The 16,247-nt window shown below is 33.4% G+C and overlaps 1 protein-coding gene across 6 annotated transcripts in view; it reads right to left on the reverse strand.

Moving 5' to 3' along the window:
* LOC109450674 (solute carrier organic anion transporter family member 1B3) overlaps positions 1 to 16,247 on the reverse strand; it is a 54,799-nt gene that overhangs the window by 10,694 nt on the left and 27,858 nt on the right. For 3 of the 6 annotated variants that reach the window (XR_012494036.1, XM_019738257.2, XM_074325951.1), the window contains 5 exons: positions 13,176 to 13,418; positions 9,964 to 10,128; positions 8,400 to 8,595; positions 5,207 to 5,372; positions 2,860 to 3,044 (listed from right to left, as the gene is read on the reverse strand). Coding sequence is in view for 5 of the 6 variants with exons in the window: in XM_019738257.2 (XP_019593816.2) it covers positions 2,860 to 3,044; positions 5,207 to 5,372; positions 8,400 to 8,595; positions 9,964 to 10,128; positions 13,176 to 13,418 (955 nt within the window). In the remaining variant the exon portion in view is untranslated. The remainder of the gene's footprint in view (positions 1 to 2,859; positions 3,045 to 5,206; positions 5,373 to 8,399; positions 8,596 to 9,963; positions 10,129 to 13,175; positions 13,419 to 16,247) is intronic. The other 3 variants (XM_074325949.1, XM_074325952.1, XM_074325950.1) reach the window with 3 other exon arrangements.

A 16,247-nucleotide genomic window follows, 5' to 3' on the forward strand; every position in this document is an offset into this window, starting at 1 on the left:
GTTACCAGAGGGTAAGGGGGGAGGGGTGTGTTAGATGAGGGTAAATGGGATCAAATATATGATGATGGAAAGAGAACTGAGTCTGGGTGGTGAACACACAATGTGATATATAGATGATGTATTACAGAGTTGTACACCTGAAACCTATGTAACTTTACTAACCATTGTCACCCCAATAAATTTTAATTAAGAAAAAACACAAAAAAACTATCATAGCCTTCTGTTTTTTCCTAATTTCATTCTTGCCTCCCGAAAACATGTTCTTTATACAACAACCAGAGAGATCTTCCAATTGGATAAATCAGTTGTATAAATCCAATACTCAAATATCTCTGCTGGTTTCTTAATACAATTAAAATAAACTCTAAAGTCTTTCCTGTGACACAAAGGTTCTATTATCTGTACAATGTTAGCTTTCTCATTGCACTTCTTCCCTCTCTCTTCCTCACACACTCCTCCTGACCTTGTACATGGCAAGTATACTCCACTTTAGGGCTTTTACCTTTGCTGGTATCTTTGCTGGATTGCTCTGCACCTGTCCCCATATCTGTATAACCTGTACCTTCATTTTTTATTCAGGTCTTTTATGAAATGACTTCCAATGCACAATATTTGAATGAGTATGTTTACTTACCCCTACCTCCCCCCTTCACCATCTGTATTCTTACTCTGATTTGTTTTTCTTTCTAATGCTTAACACCTTTTCTACTTTATATCTTTACTTACTTACTTATTTATTGTTCTTTTTCCTACACCCATCCAGTTCCCCATCCCTCACTCCCACGGGGTGCTAATAAAAGTAGGGCCTTTATCACTTTGTTCATAGTTCCATCCTCAGCATCTAGAACTGTGCCTGGCACATAATGAATGTATGTTGAATGACTGAATAGCATCACTACTGTTTAGTTTAGTTTTAACAATAGTCTTATGACATAAGTGTTGGAAAATCATCAATAAACTGAAGTTTATAGTTTTATTTTACAACCTGCTTCACAAAAGTTTTCCTTTGATAAAATCAAAGGCTGGTGAGAGATCAAGAAATGTTTTTGACAAATGGTAATAATAATCTTAACCACTTTCTCAATAAAATAAAATATAGATGTCATCAATATTGGAACAATGATCTCTATAACCCTCTTTCTTTATGAAGGATTTTGAATAAAAAAGCTAAGACTTGTTGAGATGCAAGATTACATGGAGTTTTGATATGATTTCCTATAAGTTAATATCTATAATTTGGTACATACTGAAGATTTTTCCTTTTGAGTAGACAACATTTTACATTAAAGTGGAGCTATATCTGTGGAATAAATTAGTATACAAACTTTTACAAGATTCAGGGTCAGAGTGGAATTTAAACAACTGTAGACTCAGTTTATAGATATATATTTATTTTAACTGAAGTTAATACATTTGTTTTTTTTCCCTTCCATGTCATGCTATTGACTGAAAGTTACTTGTGGTCAACTACCGAGGTCTGTCTTACAAGTATAATTAGATGTTAATCTAGGTCACTATACTTGTACATCTATCTATATATATATTTTAATTAAAGTTTATTGGGGTGACAATTGTTAGTAAAGTTATATAGATTTCAGGTGTACAATTCTGTAATACATTTTCTATATCTCACATTGTGTGTTCATCTCCCAGAGTCAGTTCTCTTTCCATCAGCATATATTAGACTCTATTTACCCTCTTCTAGAGCCCCCCCTTACCCTCTGGTAACCCCTAAACTATTGTCTATGTCTATGAGTTTTCCCCCTCACTTGTTTGTCTTGTGTACATTTATATTTTTAAGACCTACATTCAAGTGTTTGTTTTCAATTTTAGGTGACTAAATAATGAATTTCACCAATAGGTCTTGCATTATCTGATCCCTTCCTAACGCTCCAATTTTATCTTGTATCATTTCTGTCTCACTTAGTATGTTTCAACTCACCAGCTTCTTTTCATTCCTCAAACATGCCAGCTCTTTCCTGCCTCAAGGCATTGGCACCTAGACCTGTAAAGTTCTTCGTTTGGTTAACTTTAACTTGTTCTGTAGACCTTTTGATTAAATGTCACTTTTTTCTTTTGAGAAGTACTCTCTGAGTCCTCTTCTTCACAGCTCCTCACCTCAATCCTGAATTAGGTTTCCCTTTTTATTCCCTTCAATAGATCTCATTTTCCTCATGAGTACTAATGACAATTTGTAATTATGTGTTTATTTTTAAGCTTATTTGTCTTATGTCAGCCTTTCCTGTCATACTGTAAACTGTATGGGAATAGGAACTTTATCTGTTTTATTCACCATGTAATATTCTTCATCCAGCACAGTCTAAATATTTGCTTAATGAGTGAATTAAAGAATGAATTCGGCTCACATATTTTTCTTTTGTCTATGAAAGTATCAAAGAGACTAGATCAAAAGCCATTCTGAGGGTGGATTAAAAGCTTTGGAATATCATAGACTTTACACTGTATAGTCTGGCTCCAAAATATTTTCTTTCAATAAAATTAATAGGTGATTCACTCTGACAGGCTCATCATATAAGGCATCACAAAATTAGAAGTTCTTTTAGAATCACAACAGGGATTCTTTCAGAATTGAGGTAACTGCCAATCAGCCTGTGTTTTAATATACCTAGTAAGAGGAGAAAGTATGGAATCTAAATTTCGTAATGTAAGAATTAGAGGCAAAATTATTATTAATTATATCATAGAAGTATCACAATAATCCCAGGAAACGCATTCTTAGAACATTAAAATGTAACAAAGTATGAATTTGGATTCCAAATATATTATGAGAAAATATGTACATTTTTAGATGTGTTTGTAGTCTGATATACATAAAAATGCTTTAAAAATAATACTCACTTAAAAACAAACATGACAGTTGAGGTAGTTCCCAATGAACTAATAAAAGAATTCAGAATTTGCACTAGTATATAAATATAAAATTTTTTTGTACACTGATCATCTCTTGGACATGTACCCAAATTCACTGAGTTGTTTATGTTCTGGAAACCAGGTTCTTCCACACAACTACAGTTATAAAACACCTGAAAAATAGTTTTTGAATTATTACAGAATATATTTGCAAACTAAGACTCATCTATAAATACAGTTCATTATATTTAAATAAGTCTCATTCATTTGATCTAAAATATTTATAATTCTTAAAGAAAACGTTCTAAAAATACAGTTGCTTAATAGTTCAAAGGCAAAACAGTTTCCTGGATTCCTTTCTAGACAAGAAAATATAATTCATCATTAGTATTTAATTTATCCCTGATTTAAAAATTAGGAAAGAATAAAAGAAATTAATGTCTGAAACTCTGCATGTAAATTTATCATTAATATAAATTCTTTTAATATTTCTCTCCCACTTACTTTTACTTTCTATAACACAGTTACTTACTCTCTTTAGCAATCTCTACTAAGTGTCAAGGACATTCCTTGTGGATGAATTACCCAAGGAATCCAGAAAATACAATAGTTTAGGAGGGGCCAAAACCTGTGGCTGGAGTAACCATTGGAATGGAGCTGAGTGTAAGAGAGAGCGGCGAGGCAAGGGTGCTAGAATTCTACTTTGACAAGCAAACACAACATTCAAAAGCATGACGGACTATGGACTAGATGATGTTGTTACTAGAGAGGTTCAACCCAATAGAATACCTTAACATAGCACAGAAGGGAAAAACTTAGGAACAAATTATTTTATAAATTTAATTTGGAGAGTCCTTTATGTACATAGACATCCTTAATAAATTCTGTTATGAGTCTAGGCTAAACTAAGATTTAAGGGAAGTTTAAATCTATTAGTGTGAAAGACTGATTACTGAAGGAGGAATTGAGGAATAATTTGAATCCACACTTATTTGATAACCAAACTTTATTTTTTCACAATAATTTGGAGTAATCGTTTATGTAGCAAGTCTATTGGCCAATAAAACCAATCTTAGGTAGAAAATATTATTTTGAATAATTAATTATTAAAGATTTGGTAAAATAATTACCCAGTAGCCCCCAAATGGTACTACCATTGCCGGTATTAAGAAGGTAATATTGTCATATTAACCAGAGCTCTCCTTAGGATTCTAACATTATGTCTCTCTCAGGCCTTCACTAATAGGCAAAGTGGAGTAAATGGGAGCACTGCCAATGATGGGATCAAACGGGGCACTCTCAGTGAGATGTGGGTTTTAAGTACAGTCCTAGGGCCATATTTTTGCAAATTTGTGGCCTAGTTTCAAGAAATCGAGGTATTGTATTCTTCAAAGCTTTCAATTGCCTTTAGAAATAAAATTAATAGAACTATGGGCAAGAAAAAGATGAAAAAAGTTTGAAAATCAAAGACAGAAGGGTGAGGTAGAGAGCAATAATCATAGCTGATTATATTCCTAATGCTGTGATGGGAAAAGGATCTAGGAAATGGCTTGCGAACTTTGTGAGATATTCAGGGGATTGGAGCTGAAATAAAGAACACAATACCTGATCCTCTACTCTTGGTAGTTACCCACGGGATTGAGGAGAACCCATAGTTTGCGTGAAAGGGAATATTTTGAGTAAAGAAGAAAATGGCATTTCTATGGGAGATGTTAGCAATAGATAAGCAGAATACTAAGTTGTATTGGATAAGAATAGTGCCAGATTTGGGGAAAGCAAAATTGGAAGGCAAGAATTGAACAGTCAAGTGAGCATGAGGCCTTGATTAATTTCTTGGAAAGTTAAAAGGGTAGTGAGGCTAGAAATAAACTTGTCAGAATCTATGCCAAATTGCATATACATAGTTGTCATAGAAAGGTAGGTATTGTTGACAAGGAGTTGGTCAGGACTTTCTCTTAACTTCTGAAGGGTGAAATACCTCCACCTTAATGGAAATCATAGCTTTCAGTCAAATGGGGTGCTTTTTAGAGATACTAAATGCATTCAAAATCTGAAAGGTCATATTCTTATAAACTCAAGGGGAAAAAGCTGTTTGTGTCCCAAGTCAGATTTCATTTTATTCATTTTATTTGTTGTATACATTTTATAAAATGCAAGTAGAATTTTATATGAAGCTTTGTTTTCACAACGCCACAATAATAGCCAATATTAGAAGTCTTTTTCTTTTATATTTTTTACTGAAGACCTTAGTCATAGAAAATTTGATAAGTAATTGTTAAATAAAATCTGTGATTTTGATTAAGGAGAAAAGAGAGAGAAAAAAATTAATACTCACTAGAGGCTTTTTATTGCCACTTGAAGATTTACATCCTGCTAGACAAGGTGACATGTAAGTTATTCCATTGTTTCCACAGACAGGTTCCCATTGACTTTCATCACAATTGCAATGTGAGTTGCAATAAGAAAGTGGTACATTTGTATGAGATGTCACTGGATTATTTCTGGAAATATATGATAGACATATATCAAAAAGAGAGAGATGGGGGCAAAGAAGAAGAAGAAGAAGAAGGAGAAGAAGAAGAAGAAGAAGAAGAAGAAGAAGAAGAAGAAGAAGAAGAAGAAGAAGAAGAAGAAGAAGAAGAGGAAGAAGAAGAAGAAGAAAATGAAGGAGGAGGAGAGAAAGTGAGAAAAGGGGGGAGGGGAAGGAAGCGAAGGAAAGAAGAGGGAAGGGAAAATGAGAGGTGAGGTGAGGAAAGGAGAAATAAGGGAAAGCGTTGTCCTTTAATTAGAAAAAGTTGATGAGTGATGAAGCCAAAATGGCAAAACAATTTAGGGCTTATTCACTTTTTTACATTGCATCTTTACCCAGACATTATTTATGATCTAGATAAAGTAAAACAATAAAAAGAAACCACAGAAGATAGGTAAGATTTGGAGAAGAGTTTTTGAGATTCCATCAAGAAATTACTCATTAAATAAGTCACTTCATTTTTCTGTGACTCAGTTTCTCTTCAGCAAGGAAATGACATTCGACTAAGGTTCCCTTTTAGCTCACTGCAAACTCCTGTAAATTTGTAAATGTTATTTAACTAATTTGAATTTTAAAATCTATATTTTCACTACATAAGAAAATAATTCAACATGGTTAAAGTAGAATCTCTAAGAATCAATTTTAAAAATCAAGAAAAATAGAAATCAGTTGAGAAAGAGCAGAAAAACTCCATATAATTTTTTAAATGAAACCACAACATACTTTAGAATGACTTCCTGTAAAACATGATTATATTTATAAAATATAATCTTAAAACACAGCTAAAATTATAAAATAGATCATATGTGTAATTAATATTATGCTTATAGATTTTTTAAATCATTCTTTTATTATTGGTAAAAGTCTTGATAATTGAGGATTGAGATATTATCTTTAAATAAGAAAGTAATTTATATAAAGAAAGAAAAAAGTAGATTGAGAAATTCTATTAGCAATAATTTTACTAAAATCATCTAATACCTAATTTTGCTTGGGGACACATGACCAGGAGTGGTTAAGCTTAATGATTAGTGTCCAGACATCTCAATCAGAAACTCCTGTGTTCACATTAGTTCTGCCATGTCATAGCAATGTGATTACTCTTTCTAAAATTAGTTTTTCCATTTGTGAGTCATAGAAAACAACACCAACCTCATAGGAATTTTTTTTGGAAAAAGAATAATTTGGCAGTTCTTAAATTTTTTGTTCTCAGTAGTCCTTCACACTCAAAAGTATTGAGAGTTCCAAAGGTTTTTTGTACAGTGGGTTATATCTGTTGATATGTACTGTATTAGAAATTGATACTAAGAAAATTCTAATATGAGAGAATACACAAGCACGCATCACACTAGCCATCAGACTGATGTTATTATCAAGTATCTTGTATCCTTAGAAAATATCACTATGCACTCATAAGAAAATGAGAATGAAAAAGGCAAATGCTATCTTGATATTATTGTAAAAATAGTTTACAATTTGTTGACACTCTGATAAGCTCTCATGGACCCCTTTAGACCCGCAGACCACATTCTGAGAACCTATACACTAATTTATACTTAAAAAACTTACCCCACTGACTAGCATTTCATAACCGCTGAATACATTGACTCTGTTGTTTGCTATTATTAGACTATGAATTCCATGAGGACATTGATGTCCTCTATACAGCTCCTTGACCTTTAAGAAGGCACTCAGTAAACTTTTACTGATTGAAAGAAATCCCATAGAACACTAGCTGCCTCCTTTTGAATAGATGGTAATAGATGGCACAGTCACTATACCTGTTCTCAGGGAACTGAGTAAAGTCTAAAGCCTGTCCTGATAGCCAGGGAGCCCTTGAACCAATGATAGAATACAGCATCAGTCTGGAGGCGTTCTATGACTTCAAACAAGTCATGGTTTCTCTGTGTCTCAACTAATAAAGATAAGAGGGTTGGGCTGCATGATCTCGAAGGTTCTTTTAACTCTAAAGTTCAATGTCCTAGGTACTCTGTATTTTGATTTACCAGAGTGAGCGATGCTGGATAGAAATAACAATAGTCAGGATTAGGAGGAACCTAGGAGATAATTCAAGATTAAATTGGCAAGCCTCCAAGAATAGGACGATGCTTAGGTAAAGAAATGTGGGAAGATTCGACAAGTTAAAATTGACACCTCGCAGGATCTAGTTTCAAAGCTCAGAGCCAACAACAAGCATCATGAAGGAGCCTGGTTATTGAACTGTGATTCAAGGATCTTTGCTTGTTTCTTGAATGGGAAGCTTCCTAAGCTCACGTTGTTGGCTGTATTCAGACGTGATAAGAACGCTCGCTGCACAGGAATCTTGCCCTTGATTTGGGGTAAAGACTGTAGTACTTGGAATACTTCACAATACTTGATAATAATAAAAATTAAAGGTTTTCTAGGGTCTGCTATACAGTTATATATAGGATATTTATCAATTCTACTGTTAATGAAGACAATGCCGGAAGAAACAGTATAGTTGTCAGAAAAGGACAACTCAGTGGTACAATGTAAGAAAAGGTTTTGTTACAAAGATAGTTGTTAATTATTAAAATTAACTGTAGACAACGATCATTCAGTCACTGTTGGAAAAATGTCATTTGTATTGATCTCATGATCCATCCAAGATAGTAATGGTTAAAACTAAGAGTTTTGGTGTCAAAAGTCCCAAATTTGAGTCAGAATCTTAACATTGCTAGTCATGAAAGCTAAGCCTTGCTTTCCATACCTATAAAATAGGGGTTAAGTTACCGATCACTCTTTGTAAGCACCCCATAAATGGTAACTATTGTTATTACCTATAAAGTTTTTTTTTCAAGGAAGGAATAAAGGGAAACTTTCTTGAAATCTTAAGAAATGAATGTTTTAAGAATTTGTAAGTTAAAATTTTTCTCTATTAAGTTTAGTTAAAATTGCCATCTGCCCTGTTTTCCTTATAATCATTTACATTAGATAGCTTATACATTGTACAACTGATATAGTTATATATACAAACCCATCATAGGTCACGGTTAGGCCAGCAACCAATCTGTTTTCACAGATTAGTGCAAAATTTAACAGGTAGAGTATGAAGGACAATATATTGATAACAAGTAAATATTTGGCATTTCCAAGTAAAGTAAGTTTGAATTTTTTAATGGTATATCCTCCAATAAACATCCCAGTTGCAACAGTCGGTATGGTTATGCTTCCTAGAAATAAAAGAAAAGAAAAATTGCAATTATATACATACGGCTATTCTGAAATGTCTTTCAATACAAAACACAATGTATATCAACCAAGTTCATCTAATCTTATTACTTCTTACGCAGAAGTCTGGCAGGCCAGGAGAGATGGTAGGGGACCAGTATACCATATGGGAAAGATAAAAATGTTTTCTTCCTGCCAATGCTCAGGGTTTGATTTCTTCAATAGCAAAAGTCAGTGACTGAAAATATTTGCGTTTCTGAATAAATGGTTTCTATGGGGCTTTTTTTTTTTTTTTCCTGGAAACCAAAAACAAAGCATCATCTTCCTGCTTATGAGACTTTTATCCTACCATCTAAAATCCTTTACATCTCCTCAAAACAAAGAGCTTCAGTTCCTAAAACCTCACTCTAATTTCTCCCAGCACATTAGAATTGAATACTTGAATTAATATCTCTCCTTCACTCATCCCAACACACATATACCTGAGATGATAAAAGGGTCTATGTAGTTAAAAATGATCAATCCCTCTTATATCTTTTTCATCTCATTGTCCTGCAAGACTCTTTAAAGATGAAGACCCCTCTAATAAAATAATTAATGCTGGGACCCTCATTAGGAGTCAAGTTTAACTATTACAGTTTAACCTTTTATCTTAAGTTCAATAAGAGCATTATACAAAATTATTTTCTTATTTGATTATAAGAAATCAAATACCACTACTCACATACCACTTGATAAATTTAATTTAATTCATCAAATATTTATTAATTATCTACAATGTGCTGGGAACTGTACTTGCTAATGTACTGCTCCTAAGAATTTTATATTATACTGGGTATAGGGGGAAAAGGATGTAAGAAAACATTTCTTTCATAAACAATTCTCACTATGTCATTGGAAACAGATATTGTAGCCAAAAAAACCTATTACAATATGATTTTTGTTTTGAATTATGCAGACATCAATGATGTGTTTAAATTGATTTTTCTTTGGGAAACATCAATGTTCTATTTTGGGTTCTAAATCTAAGTCCATGAATTATGGAAATATAATGATTACATTACAAAAAGATTTATCTCTGGATCTCAGTACTAAATTATAAAATCCAATCAGGCAGATACCATGTCTAAATATTCCATTCACATGCACCTTTTTCTTCAGGAATTCATCTCCTCAAAAATGTGAGATGTAACTTCAAGTACAGAACAATGGTGATATGACAAAATTCACAAATTTGATAAGATTTACAAAAGAATAAATTGAAATTATATTTACTAAAACATAAAATTGCCTTCACAACAAAATGTCACTTGGAACTCAACTATTTGGTAGTATATTGCTCATCAAACAAATGTAACAATGTGTCTTACCAAGAACCATGTTAGCCGTAGATGCTGGTTGATCATATTGTTGTTCTACGTATTTAAAGATGTAAGTAAGAGCACCAATAAAGGCACTGGATTTTAGCAATGTCAAAACCAAAAATATAACGTATAGGGGATTGGTAAGGATACTTTTCAAGGATTGGAAAAAATCTATAAAAACACAAATTAAAGAACATATAATAATGTAGTTTAAATATACAGTAATATCCTAATCTCGTAACTGTAAGTTATATACAATTTAAAATTACATAAACACATAACAAAGAAACTCAGAATTCCTGCAGTCCTATCAACAGTTTTTAAATATTCTTTCAATATTTTCCATATATACATTAACATTTATTTAGTTCATTTTACCACAAATTGGGATCGTACATACATGCTGTTTTTCAACTTGCTTTGTTCACTTCGTGTTTAGTTATTTTTACCACTCTACCATACAACTACATACACCATTAATTTATTTATCCATTCATTTAACAAATATTTGGTTTTCATTTGGGTACCAGGCAATGTGCTAGGTGCATAAGAAACAAAAGTGAATAAGACATGCATTATCTCTTACTTACTAGCATTTAATAATATAATTATTATATTAATAATATAATTATTAAGTAGAAATTACCTTAATAATAGTATAATCCAAAGCTCACAAAAATAAGAAGACCGAGGTTCAAAAATCATAAAGATCAATTTAGTACCAGGATACAGACCTGTTGTTTCTTGGTATACAGCTTTTCTGCCATAAAATACTGTCTCAGTAAAGCTGAAAGTATTATAAATTACCTTTCTTAAAGTTTAAGGAGAGGCAGAGAACAATGATGTTGTGTCTCATGGGACATTATGACAATAATATTACAACAACCTATGCCTACAAATAGATGTGTAACAAATTCATAACATATGTTCATGGAAAGAATTACATGATCTGGGTCTGTGATCAACAGGTTAACCAGCTGTAATGCAAATTAAAAGTGAAAGAAGCTACTCAGAAAAACAGGAGGACGTATCAGACACTAGAAAGACAGAACCAGATAAGGTTATTGAGAGATGAATGACACATACTTTGAAATAGCTTGTTCTGTAGATCTCTAAAGGATTTCATTAGATGTGGTCAGAATTAAGCCTTCTATCTAATGGTAATTAAGAAATAGTTTCATCTGCTTATAGTAAGAAGAAAAGAGAGAGAAAATGGTGAAGAAGAGGCATAAAGAACAGATAAGGTAATTTATAGCCCGAATAAATAACATTTAAAATTGTTAGGCCAAAATGCTACGCTTTTCTTCATGGCTTCACATCAGAAAGGACCACGGACTTGGTAGGTATTCTAAGTGAGTTGTGACATTTAATCAAAAGCAAAGGAGCAGATGGTTTCACCAAATCATTGAATTTTTGTGGTGGGTGGGAACTTGGATGCTGTCTGGTCTGAACTTCCACACAATCATGATCCACTATATATCCTCAATAATTGGATCAATAAACAAGTCAAGTGACATTAAGCTGACTGCATCAGAAAGAAATTTGTTCCACTTTTGGATAATTCTCATTGTTTACAAATTGTTTTTGTAATGCACTGAAATATTTCTTTATTTCTTCTAACCGATTAGTCTTATATCTACTCAAAAACATATAGAACAAATCCAACATTGTTTTTTCTGATTAAATGTTCTTAGCTATTTCACCTATTCCTAATATCACATAATCAAGGACTTCTTCACTATTTTGGTTACTATCCTACAAACACAGTTGATAATACAGATAATGTTTACAGTTGTCCTATTTTTGCATATTCATTATCTTCTCCATTCTTTTTGGGCTCAACCATGTTCCTTATGGGTTTAGACAATCATCCACTACTTTTTATGGATTTGATTTGGTACAGTGGAAGCAGCACCAACCAAATGAAAACGTATTGGTAGGCTATTTTTAGTGTGCATGTTACATTTCAGACACTTCTAACTCAGTGGTGTGTTGATAAATGTTTAACAACTGACTCATGGAGAAACAAGGCCTGATTTGTAGTATTTCCCAATTTCCACAGTAACAAATGGTGGTAAAATAAATCACCCACAATGGCCAATTTCAAGCTACCAGTGTAGCTGAACATTTAACAGTCCTGTCTCATGAGCCACTAACCTGACTCTAGCACACCATTGCCTTGGGATTCGAGTGATGGAGCAGAGAATGTAACAATAAAATGAGTGAGTGAAAGAACTGCTGAGAAGGTGAACTGGGGCTCCAACTGAGAATCTTCAATTCACTTCAACTTCCATGTGCAAAGGTTGTCAAGGCATCACTCTGCTTTGACTTTTACAATTTCACTATTTCTGTGTAATGTGAAAACTGCGCTAACACCTCATTATTTCAGCTGTCTTGCTCTGATTGCTGCTGGATCATTCTCCAGATTATTGCTCCTAAATTGTTCTCCATTAGCCCTCAGGGCTTATGTTTGAAAGGGAAGGCACTATCAAATGGTAGAGGATCATTATTTACATGAGTGTCTTCGATAATCTTAACTACTATTGTTGCTTCTACTTCGTTTTTTAATATTTAAGCAAGCAAATTGTTTTTCTGTATGATTACCAAGGGAAAATAAATCTTGTTTTAATTATCTAGAGAGAAACCTTCTCTGAGTTTCTTCTTACTCCATCTCTCCACCTAAGAATAGGTAAGTTGCCCAATTTATAGGCACTCATTATTTCTTATATTTAATTTTGCCATAGTGCTTAAACAATGTATTGCAATTGACTATTTACTTCTTGGTATAACCCACTAGATTGCAAATTCTTGGAAAACAGAGGCATATCACCAGGGCATAGTGTGGTGCTTGGTATTATTTGTGAATGAATGAATAAATGAATGAAATATTATAGTCCTTTTAACCCTCATAGTTTACAGTATAACATTTTGAAATGAATACAGATTCTTTGGTCTATAAGTAACATATATTTTTTCCTTAGGTTAGTTTGTCCCTGCTAAAGACCACAAACTTAATCCTATTCTCTTCAAAGTTGATATGTTTTCAGTAAAAATTTATTAATTTTTGTAGGAATCTTAGAATAATAATTCAGCTAAATTTAGTGCAGAAGAAAGCTAACTCTAGATTATTTGAGTATAACTTATTATTTGGAAATACTCACTCTTCCCTTTCACTGGGATTAAGAATTCCAAATTGACTATAAATATGAAACACTTACCAGTTGTATTTTCAGTAACATTTTGCCCATGGTTGGTCGAACTAGCCATTTGAATCCTTTCTTCCTTTGTTTTGAGCACATGCAAAGATGCTGAAACTTTCCTTTCTTTCTCTGGTTTATCCAGATTTTTGGGCAGGAAAAAAAACGGTATGGAAGAAATAATGGATAATAGTCCAGCCAAAAGGAAACCAAGCCACCAAGCACCAACCCAACGAGAGTCCTTAGGACTTATTCTGATAGTGTCTGGAATAAAGAATTAGAAGCAAGTAAAAAATTCTGAAATGCAATAAATTCTGGGTAAGAATGGTAATGTTTGTTCTCTTTCATAGATAAAGCGAGTAAACTATATTTCATCAATTCTGAGACACTATTTTCTTTTTTTCATACTGTCATCTCTGAAGTCAGGATAAGCCTAAAATGTAATAACATCATGCAGTTGCTACTGTCCAGGAACCAGTCATGATACTGTTATTGCCTGAACATATGTGAACTTGGTGGCTTTTCTGATGACATGACTGGACAATTGCCATTACTGAACATTAAAGCCTAAAAGCCATATAAGGACCAATTATGGAAGCCATATACATCCTTGTTATTGTTTGAAAACTATTGGCACCATCTGCTGGGTCAAGAAAGCACAAGCACTGAGGTTTACAGTAGTTTGCAATAAATTCTTAGCGCCAATCACGGAGCTTTTTTTTTTACTTTCCCCAGAAACCTGCATTTCCAACTATTTGAAAGAACAGAGGATAAAACTGAAGATATACACACAATGAAAATATGAGTTTAATATTGATCACAAGAGTTGAACTCTAAATTTTAGGGATAATTTATGTTTGTATCAATTATATTTTTCCTGAAAGCTTGCATGAGTAATATGTAAATACTACATATAATCAATATAAATGAGCTATTTCAGTAAGTATAAAGCAAACATTCTAGGCAATAAGAAAGTATGATGCATACGAGGTTTGACAACTAAGTTTGTGAACTTTGTTGCAATGATGTTGCTAAACGTTTTTGATATCAGAGGGATTATTCATTATGAATTTGTACCAACTGGACAATCAGTGAACCAAGTTTACTATTTGGAAGTGCTGAAAAGGCTGTGTGAAAAAGTTAGATGACCTGAAAAAGTTCGCCAACAATTCATGGCTCTTGCATCACAACAGTGCACCAGCTCACACGGCACTCTCTGTGAGGGAGTTTTTAGCCAGTAAACAAATAACTGTATTGGGACACCTGCCCCGCTCATCTGATCTGGCCCCCAATGACCTCTTTCTTTACCCAAAGATAAAGGAAATATTGAAGAGATTTTGATGACATTCAGAATATCAAGGGTAATACGATGACAGCTCTGACGGCCATTCCACAAAAAGAGTTCCAAAATTGTTTTGAAGGGTGGAGTAGGCTCTAGTATCGGTTCATAACCTCCCAAGGGGAGTACTTCGACCATAGTGATATTCAGCAATGAGGTATGCAGCACTTTTTCTAGGATGAGGTTGAGAGCTTAATTGTCAGACCTTACACACACACACACACACGCACACACACACACACACGCACACCATAGAAGTTTGGAGCACAATAATGGCGCCACAACTCTGGTCTATTAGAAAACTCAGACATATGAGAAAATATTGACCTGATTTAAAACTACAAAGAAATAAATTACCCATTCTATTTATCAAAGTGGTTTTCAATATGCACAGATCTGGGTTTAAAATTGATTTATGTAATCATATTGTTCCATAATCAGCGACTCAGACAGATTTCAGGAGATGATTGATTGGTGAAAGCAGTGACTCCATCTTCATGCTAAATATTTATTCATTATCTGTCACAAATGTCATTTTGGTAACATGTTTCCTTTTCTATGACTGGTCTACATATAGGAACTAGAAGTCGTAATCTAACTAAACATGGCCTGCCAAAGTGTTTTTCTTGGCTCACACACTGTCTTAAAAATTGAAAAATTCTACATCAAAAGCTAAATTTCTAGATTTTTTGAAAATCAATCAGAAGATCTTGTCAATGGTGGATCCAAATTTTTGCATGAAAAGTATGGGTTGAAGCTGAGTAGTATATGTGCTTTCAGGTGTGTGGGGAGGGCAGTTCACCACCACCAGTTCTCCCGAGTTTAATCGCCACACCTGACACTCTTTACTCACTTATGTTATCTCTTTGGCTCCTTCACAGTATATTTTCATCATATTCATGACTGAATAAGAGAAGACGTAATAAGGTCTGAACATTCAGTGACAGAAATGGAATCACCAGGATTTCTAAAATATTGTGAGTAGTGATTTCTGACTATAGAAAAGAAGTTACAAAACTATCATCCTAAAGAGTTGAACCATTTATTTCTGTACTCTTAGTGATAAAAACAATGATGAACCTGGAGGTTGATGAGTAGAAATTACAGAATGAGAACTTAAAATCTTATTTACACATCCAAACTAGAGGATATAAAACATTTCAACAGGTACTTGCTTTAGCCTTATATTATAAAGCACTTTCTGGTTTGCGGTTATTGTTTGCCTACTGTGATGTCTGTTCCATTTTGGAAATTAATCCTTTGATCTCCTTGGAGATCAATTCAAGTCTTGGTAAGATAGAAAATCAGATTTGTTTATTCATAAACACTAATTACTTATTATATGTTAAATCAGATACCATACTATTATGCTTTAAAGTGATGGCAGGTAAGAGATGGCACAAATGCTTATGTGCACTGTATAAGGCATGCTCTTGGTGATTAGCAGGGACACAACTTTGAGCCAGGGGGAGGTGATACAGTAAGGTTCCTCTGAAGAGGAGCCACATTTTGGAAAAGACTTTAAGAACTATGCAAAGAAAAAATGGAGAGAAAGTTTTCTAAAGGTAAATGCAGGGAAGTGACATTACAGAGCACACTGAGAAAACAGCAATTAGTTTGCAATTATTTTGGATGACGTGATCTTAAGCAAGTTTGTTATTATTTTTATTATTATTATTATTATTATTTTAGACTTAGTTGTAAAACCCTGGTGTAGATAGGAGCTGAATTTTATTTTTATTCTGGTTAGTAAC

This window comes from Rhinolophus sinicus, linkage group LG02, assembly GCF_036562045.2.
Source record: "Rhinolophus sinicus isolate RSC01 linkage group LG02, ASM3656204v1, whole genome shotgun sequence".
Classification (NCBI taxonomy): Eukaryota; Metazoa; Chordata; class Mammalia; order Chiroptera; family Rhinolophidae; genus Rhinolophus; species Rhinolophus sinicus.